The sequence below is a fragment of the Primulina eburnea genome, chromosome 6, assembly GCF_022965805.1.
Source record: "Primulina eburnea isolate SZY01 chromosome 6, ASM2296580v1, whole genome shotgun sequence".
In the NCBI taxonomy this organism is placed as follows: Eukaryota; Viridiplantae; Streptophyta; class Magnoliopsida; order Lamiales; family Gesneriaceae; genus Primulina; species Primulina eburnea.
Genome location: NC_133106.1, coordinates 1459873 through 1469234, shown reverse-complemented (window position 1 = coordinate 1469234; position 9362 = coordinate 1459873). Strand labels below are relative to the sequence as shown.

General features: G+C 32.8%; 1 protein-coding gene across 1 annotated transcript; it reads left to right on the top strand.

The window, feature by feature from the left end:
* Positions 1-442: 442 nt before the first annotated feature.
* On the top strand, positions 443-2105 carry LOC140833727 (small ribosomal subunit protein uS13z/uS13y/uS13x-like). Its single transcript, XM_073198076.1, has 4 exons — positions 443-589; positions 687-847; positions 1492-1680; positions 1765-2105. The coding sequence occupies exons 1-4, from the start codon at positions 587-589 to the stop codon at positions 1868-1870; spliced, it is 459 nt and encodes a 152-aa protein (XP_073054177.1). The 5' UTR covers positions 443-586; the 3' UTR covers positions 1871-2105.
* Positions 2106-9362: the final 7257 nt, after the last annotated feature.

Here is a 9362-nt window from a genome sequence, read left to right as displayed (position 1 = left end):
GATATGATATTTAGCTAATTGATTAAACCCAACTGGCTTTGAGAAAGACAAGAAACTATGTCAGGTCTCAAATTCAATGACATCCAAAACCCTAATTTGGACTCGATTTCGATTTCGAGACTCGTATATAAAATCTTCTTAATTTATATATAAAAAAACATATATACCTTGTCAAATACATTTTTTTTTTCATCTTCGAAATCCTCTTAATTTTTTTTTTAAAGGATACATCCTCTTAATTTTAGTTCAATAATATAATATATTATATTTTTAAACGATTCGCAATAATTTTTAAAGCTCCAAGTGTTTCTCAAACAAATAGTTGGCATGATTTGGCAGTTTCAGTAAAAAGAATACATTTATTTGGGCTTTAAATCATAACGAGTACTTGGACCTGAGCCCAAACGTGTATGCTATTGTCCGTTTTAGGCCCATCAGAAATTTTGGGTTGAAGGCCCGCTTTGGCTAGGGTTTATGGTTTTCCAATATTATTAACTTAATCCCTGGTTTTCTCAAGTCTGCGCGCTTCTAGGGAAGAACGGAGAAGAAATCTAAAATCCACGGAGATCAATCCGTAACCCTAGCCATGGTTTGATCGATGATCTTTCTCTATTGAATAATTTTGATCGAATGCCTTTTATTGTGATTTTTATTTGAATTAAAGACGTCATTTTTGGGTATTGCAGTCGCTCGTGTCAAGTGAGGAGTTCCAGCACATTCTGCGTGTGCAGAACACTAACGTTGATGGGAAGCAGAAGATCATGTTCGCTTTGACATCCATCAAGGGTATCGGTCGCCGCTTCGCTAATATTGTCTGCAAGAAAGCAGATGTCGATATGAACAAGAGGTCCTTTCCCTTTACTTTGTTAACTTATTTTAACAACGAACCCGTAACATTAAAGCATGATTAATATTCAGATTCAATGTCCTAATTCTATCTCATTTTGCGTTTTACTGTTTTCCCATTAACGCTGGGTGCTGACATGAACATTTTCGATCCATTTTTTTTGTATATCAATGCTATACCAATACCATCGTACTATAAATTATTAATTTTCGGTGTTATTACTTTTGGGGAGCTGGATTTCACTACCTTGATTAAGGTTCGGTGATCATGGAAAGTTTTGTTCATAATTGGAACACTAGTGGCTTTGTGTAACTATATCACGTTTAAACTGTTATTCTTGGCTGTGCCGTTTTATGTGTCAACTGCTTTTACGAAAGCCACTAGTAGATTCATTCTTTTTGTAAACCTTTTTTATCCTGCTTGAAAGCGTGATTTCTGAAATTTGTATCGAATAGTAAAAATTTTGTTATTTGACCCTAAATATGGTTATGATGCACCTGTTCGATATTCCCACCTGATGGTCTTCGTTTTGGGGAAAATTGTGATCCTCTTCACTTGGCTTCAAGTCTTGGAACCTGTGTCTTTACCCGCCAGTTTTAGTTCTTGATGGAAATATTTTGATGTTGTTGTCTAATCTTAACCAGGGCTGGTGAACTTTCTGCTGCTGAGATCGACAACTTGATGGTAATTGTTGCAAACCCTCGCCAATTCAAAATTCCAGACTGGTTTTTGAACAGGAAGAAAGATTACAAGGATGGAAAGTTTTCTCAAGTCACTTCAAATGCTCTTGACATGAAACTCAGGGATGATCTCGAGCGATTGAAAAAGATCAGGTCACACACATCCCATCTCTCATGATATATTCTGACCTTTGCTTTTGCAGACTGTTATTGAATATGCTTGAGTTGATTTTTCAGGAACCACCGTGGGCTTCGTCACTACTGGGGCCTTCGAGTGCGTGGACAGCACACCAAGACTACAGGGCGTAGGGGAAAGACCGTTGGTGTCTCAAAGAAGCGATAAGCCTCCTCTCTTCTTTACTTCACATTTAAGAAAAAAATTGGCTTGATTTTTGGCATTCCAGGAGATCTTACATGTACGAAGTTTAATCATTTTTAGTTTTGATGGATTTTGTATCCCTGGTTGCTTTCAGTCATATGTTTTCCATGTGATTCAGTATTACATTGGAGAGAAACTTGGGTTCTTTAAAACCCTCTATACCTGTGGCCAAATAGACACTTTCGAAATTGCGTCAACATTTTGGTTGTCTAGAGAAATTTTCTGTCAATTGAATCAAATTGCCTGCCACATTCTCAAGTCACGCCTAGCTGGAAAACAACAAGGTGTAACGAGGTTGAATTTAAATTAAGATGGGTAATAAAGAGCACTTCGAATTACTTTTCGTTAGTGCAAGGCCACCCATCTATCTAATAAGAAAAGGATAAGAGAAACATTAGTGCAAGGCCACCCATCTAATAAGAAAAGGATAAGGTACATGTTGTCATCGTAATGAAAAGTAAAGGAGGAAATTAAGACTTGGCATTCGAGTCGAAGAAAAGAAAAAGTGTAGGGTTACCTAATAATCCGCAATACTCGATAGAAAAAGTTGGGATCCTTTCCTCTCATGGATTTCGTAGTGAACTCCTTCAATGTTCTGTCTCTTCATGTTTTGTGAAGATAGGTAACTGACAATCGCACCTTTGGACCTTGTCACATGCTCGTCATTTTAGCCAGTGAATTAAAATACATCGAATGAAGGGATTCTTTGTTATTTGCATGATGAGAAAATTACGGTGGAAGGAATGTAATTTGACATACATGGACTTGTGAACGTTTCAAATGTGATATATGTATGTATGTGTGTACAAGGGACATTGATGGATTCAACTTTTGCCAAAAGAAACCATAGATTTGTACAGTAAGAAAATAAACTCCATAATTGATCTTCTTCAAGACAAAAGGTAGGGTGCTAAGTAAGTTTTGGGTAGCATAACAATTAAATCATTAACAAAAGATGAGTCCTTGACTGGATATTGTACTAGTATAAAACAGATAGAAATATATATGTCATGAGTAATCATAGATAAATGCAATAAACAATTTCTGACCATATAAATCAAATATATAGATAAATTTGGAATAAAGGTCTTTTCCAACTACAAATATAAATCACAATGCAAATCTTAATAACCTCCACATGTGATATCATCTAGTTCACTGAATAGATGATGCACGAATCACTTCCTAATAGCTTCCTCGAGTCCTGCAATATCTGTACGATATTGATAACATGGACTGTAAACTATAATCCATCCATCCATCCATCAAATGCTATGATTAATGTTAATCATGTGAAACCGTCTCACGGATATTAATCTGTGAGACGGATCAACCCTACTCTACTCATATTCACAATAAAAAGTAATACTCTTAGCATAAAAAATTATATTTTTTCATGGATAACCCAAATAAAATATCCGTCTCACAAATTCGACCCGTGAGACCGTCTCACATAAGTTTTTGCCATATCCTTATGTGCATGTTGCTGGCGTGCAATCGAATATTGGTGAGCTTTAAAAATTATATTTAATTAAGGTGTTTGTGATTGTATGAACATTATCATATTGTTCTATTGAACCCTTGATCCTAGTAGAAATATTGATATTAAGATCATCACATTAATCATTGATTTTATTAATGACATTTGGTTCATAATTTCTAACTATATAATCAGTGTTCATTAAATTCAATGATGAACAATCTTCTATTTTCGCACTTTATGATCATAACCTCGACTTTTGGAAATTTCACAATTAATATCAGGGTAATTAATATGGCAAATGCTACAAAATAAATAAAATACATGTTAATGTCATCGAATGAAGTAGTAAATCATGTAATGTTTTACCCACATGAATCATATTGTAAATATGAGCAACTAATATAAAAATTATTTGTGGGCTAAATTTTTAATTCAATTGGATTTATATAACTTAATAATGTTACTATTGAATTATATTCATTCTTAATACATGTGGGTGAACTAAGAAGTGAATCAATGTCATATCCTAATTAATTATATTTAACACGATAAAATTTCTTGTGGGATAAATGTAAAGTATTCAAATATAATTAATTACAATTTATATTGTTATGACCAAATGTGATTTTTAATAATTTATATATAATTTTAATTCAATCGAAGATGATTTAACTGCTCTTCAGTTAATTAAAATCATATGAAACACTGGATGTTGAATTCTTTATGTGTAAAATATTTATTTTCCTTAATTATTCATCTCCAAATATTGCAAAAAATCATGAATAATTTTATATCTGTTACAACCAAATGTGATTAAAAAATTATTGTGTAATTTTATTTAATTCAATTAAAGGTGTTGTGGTTATTTTTAGTAAATTAAAATAATACGAATCACTAAAACAAAAAATCACAAGTGTATAAACATTTATACTTCTAATAATTTGCCATAATAAATATCTTTCATATGATCCTCAGCCCATTTAATGTATAATTTTGAATAATAAAAAGTGTTGTAGCTAAACTTTAATTATTTGAAATTATACAAGTCCACTTGACATAATTTTAGTTTTACTTAATTCTTTATATAATAATATTTAATAACACAATCAACAATTTCAATAGCGCTTCCAAGAAAGATAGGTATAACTAAGATACTTTAAATATCTAACTCTTAGATAGAGTAGCGTTCATCAAAGAGACTAGTGACAAGTCAAGAAAATTTTAAAAAGCCTATGAAGAATTTCTCAGATTATATTTTCATGTGTATTTCATAATTATTATTATTTAGTTGTCCATATTATGGATATTTATAGCAAAAGTTTATTTATTTGGTGACTTTATTTTTTAACTTAATTTGTTCATATAAAATTTTAGAAAACAAATTAAATATTTATATATGACAAGATGTGAATCTCAATATGTAATTCTTAAATTTTATTTTCATATATGATTATGACAATCATAATATTGAAATTGCATATTAATCAATCAATAATTACACAAAAAAATTTCATAATATATTTCATGCAAATAAATTCAAAATATGGTAATATCATAATTTTGAGATGTGAGTATTTCTGAAATCAACTTTTTTACAATTTTCATAATCATAAATGAATGATACGACATGCCTAAAAGGCAAAATTTCAAAATTTTTAATTTGGAAAAACTTAAAGTGAAAATTAATAATTAAAGTCTCAAACTAACAATTTTGATTATCAAAATACATTTTGAGAAGTTGAAATCCTCAATAATTAAAATTAATTGATTGGAAAAAATTCTAAAATTTTGAAATTATTCAGATAAAACAATGTTTGGTTTTATATAAAAAACATTCCTAAATTTGAAAATCTCCAATTTATAAATCAAAATCTTAGCCCTAATTTCGAAATTTACCTACCCACAGTCTCAATTCAGGGGTCGGAGGGTCGTCTGACCACCTCCGACCAAACTTCCAGCCAAAGAGTTCTGCTCATGGACGGCCGACCATGGCTGCACGTTCGTCGTCGTGAATCGGTTGGAGATAACTTTTAAAAAAAACATAAATTGTACATTAGAGCTTGTCTGAAAAATTCTGGCGAGATGATGACATGTGATGGTCAGTTTTCATCTCCAACGTATCTTCCTTAGACGACCTTTACCCTTCATCCCTGCTTAATGGTCAAGAGCGATCAAATTATGTCGGGAAATCTCCAGCAAAGCACACATATTTTCTGGCCTAACGTTGTGTTGGAATATTATAGGTTTCAGAGTTTGACAAATTAATATTAAAGGAACTGAAGAATTTAACTGATTGATCAGACGCAACCGAAGACTTCGTTTAAGCTGAACTGAAAAACCTTATCACCTGAAGTTATTGTAACTGATAGGAGATTAGTTACAACTGATAATATCCAGCTGAACTGATCGGCTGATCAATTGACTTCTAATCAGTTGACCTCGACATCAGTTAAAAGATTAGCGGAACAGTCTGACAGGTCGTACCAAAGCAGAACAGCTGTATCAGAACAGAACAGTCTGAAAAACCTCATATTGCTGTCAGATAAAGCTATTACACGACGAATCAACGGATATATGTCATTAAATGGACATTAAATGCATTCAATATGACCGTTGAGTTCGAAAACTATATTTAGCTGATCGAATCAGTTGAAGAAGGTTGGTGATAAAAAAACAAGCAAATATACGAAGCATTCGAACCAATCAATTCCGGTACACTTTACGAGCATATTCTCTAGATTTCCTATCGCATATTCAAGCTCTCCACTCTTTGTATTTATCAGTAGCATTCATGCTACGAATTAGAGCATATTTCAGTTTTACATACTGTGTAAAAAATGTCATACTAAGAGTTTTAGTTTGGCTGTGTATAAGACCAACTGAAGTAGGTTATTACAATTTGTTGTAATTTATAAAAGTCTTTTAATGAAAATCCTATCTTCGTAATAGAATAGGTGACGTAGGAGCATTTGAAGTCTTCAAACATCCAGAAAAATTCCCTTGTTCATTTCAGTTATCAGGTTTTGTTTATTTTAAGTATTCAATATATATTTTAGTCGTATTCCGCACTTGTTTAAGTTGACTGATTTATATCGACACACAAGAGTCTTGGATCAGTTTTTCAAAGAAATGATTCACATTTATAAAAAGAATTTTTATAAACCAAGGTTTTTATACAAACCCCCATTCTAAACACCTTACCCATCTTAAATGATCCTAACAAGTGGTATCAAAGCGGTTAATCTTGTTTTGCAGAACACCATGTCTTCCTTCAATAAAATTCTCATGTTTTGCACATAAGAATTTGATGATTGGAAGATAAGAATGCAGGCTCATTTGGCTGCTCAGGATAATGACATGTGGTACGTCATCACAGAAGGACCAATAAAATCATGAAATCCAACACGGCAAGTTGCTCTGATTGATGGAGCACCACACCGAATAGAGAAAGCCACAAGATTAGTGGACTTCTGAAGAAAAAAGAAAAGCTAACTTGGATAATGTAGTCAAAGATATCCTATACAGGAATCTAGACAAGAACACTTTTAGCAAGATAAAGATGTGCAAAACAGCTAAAGAAATTTGGGAGAAGGTAGTTCAGCTACGTGAAGAAACGAGCAAACAAAAGAAAACAAGTTGTCTGTTGTTGTTTAGAAGTTTGACAACATAAAAATGAAAGTTGGGAAATCTATGAATGATTTTGATGAAAGAGTCAGCAGCATAGTAAATGAACTAAATGCACTTGGAAAAGTGCACTCAGATAAAGAGATTGCCCTGAAAGTGATGCGCGGTCTTCCCAAAGAATGGGATGTTAAGACCATGGCAATGAGGGAATCTAAGGACTTGAACAAGATGGAATTGCATGATCTATTTGCATATTTAGAAGCCTACGAATTTGAGATGCAAATTAGAGGAGGTGAGCCAACTATTCAACCAGTTACAACTGCTTTAAGTGCAATGGAACCGGAACCATCAGTTTCAACTGAAAAGTTAGCAGAACAATTAAGCAATGACTCTGTTGTAACTTTTCAAGTTCGCAATCTTGATTTTGATGTTAACAAAACTTGTTAATTTGTGTTACTAATAATCTATCTTAGTGTGCGGAATCTAGGATCATTCACGAGCTGTTTACATAGCAAGCTGAAGACCCAACTGATCGCACAAACTGAATCAGTCTAACTGTAACGTCAATTGAGCAGTCCTTCTGATTGTCCAGTTGATAGGTGGTTCAGCAGGAGAACCTCAGAACCCTGGCCAACCGAAGGAGTGTTCAATTGATGAAGAAACTCAGCTGATCAGTTCAACTGAATAAGAGTGAAATCAGTTCAACTAACGAGTCAATTGATTTCACCAGCCCAACTGAAGATCAGTTCAGCTAACCAATTCGGAGTATCAGTCAGAATCTTTAGTTGTAGATGAAGACAAACTCTTTCAGTGGATTCCAGCTGTGCGTGAAGGTACAAAGCCATTTTCCATTCAAAGGACAATAATGGACGTTGTATCAAAGCGTTAAAGACAAAACATTTCAGAAGTACAGTCGGAAAGTCGAGACACAAAGTCCAAGAAACTAATTCAAGATGAAACGGATACAATAAATGAGTCTCACTGTACGTTCAGTTTTCCCGCCTATATAAAGAGAAGATCAGTGAAGACTCAAAAACAAGAATAATATACAGAAACAAAAAGCTTCATCGCAAACAAGAAAGAAAAGAAAGGGCACCCACATTGCACATCAGCTTTCAGAATCAATCAGCCAAGAAGGACACTTTAACATGTTATCTGCTTAGTTTAGAAGCTTATTTCCCTCAGTTCGGACCCACTGGATCAACAGCATTTTCAGAAGTAATCGCTTAATTAAAAATGAATTTAAACTTGAAAACCAAAATCAAAGTCGTAGACAAGGTTTTGTTCGTGGTTGTGGACGTAGAAGTGGTCGTGGTTGTGGACGTAGAATTAGTCGTGATCGCGGCCGTGATTTTGATAACAATCGGATACTTACTTCTATAACTCAACTCAAAAGGGCGTCACGATCCACCCACTAAAAAAGCATAATGAGAAACGAGTGGTAATAAAAACCACTCCAAACAATTTGAAAGTTCTTGTTTTAGATGTTGTACTCCTAGGACATTGGTCTCGTATTTGTCGAGCCCCCAAGCATCTTTGTAGGCTCTACAAAGAATCAATAAAAGAAAAAGAAAAAGAAAAAGAAAAAGAAAAAGAGATCAACTTCACTGAACACAATGACCATTTGAGTTGTTCAACTCATTTTGATGCTGCATATTTTCTGAATGATTTCTATGAAAATGATCAATATACTAGTGGAATAGAAATGTAAATTATCTTATTTTTCGTATACTCATATGATAATGTTTTATTGTATAATTATATGATATGTGTTATATTTTTCAATAAATTACATATATATTGTCAATATTTTTTTCATAGCATATTTTTTTTAAATTCAAATATGGAAAATACTGTGAACAAAGCTAAACAATGAACTAATATCATGGAAGTTTCCATACCTGATAGTGGTACAACACACACTATTATTTGAGATAAAAGATATTTTTTAGAACTAAAACCAACAAAAACAATAGTGAATACAACATCGGATCCTGTAGACTTGATTAAAGGTTGTGGTAAAGCACATTTTTTGTTACCTTATGGTACAAAATTCCTAATAAATGATGATTTGTATTTACCACAATTGAAAAGAAATTAATTGAGTTTTAATGACATATATTCCCATAGGTATGATACTCAGACAATAAATAAAATAAATGAGAAATATATGTGTCTTATCACATATAGACGAGGAAAGAAATATGTAGTGGAAAAACTATCAGTACTCTCTACTGGATTGCATTATACGCATAATTGAATCAAACATGGTAGTAGATAATTCTTCGATATAAAATAATTGGCATGATCGATTAGGATATACTAATTCAATAATGATGCGAAGAATTA

Excerpts from the sequence above, each read along its gene's own strand:
- LOC140833727 (XM_073198076.1), top strand. Across the intron at positions 848-1,491 it reads GATGTCGATATGAACAAGAG|GGCTGGTGAACTTTCTGCTG; the intron begins GTCCTTTCCCTT and ends AATCTTAACCAG. Across the intron at positions 1,681-1,764 it reads GAGCGATTGAAAAAGATCAG|GAACCACCGTGGGCTTCGTC; the intron begins GTCACACACATC and ends TTGATTTTTCAG.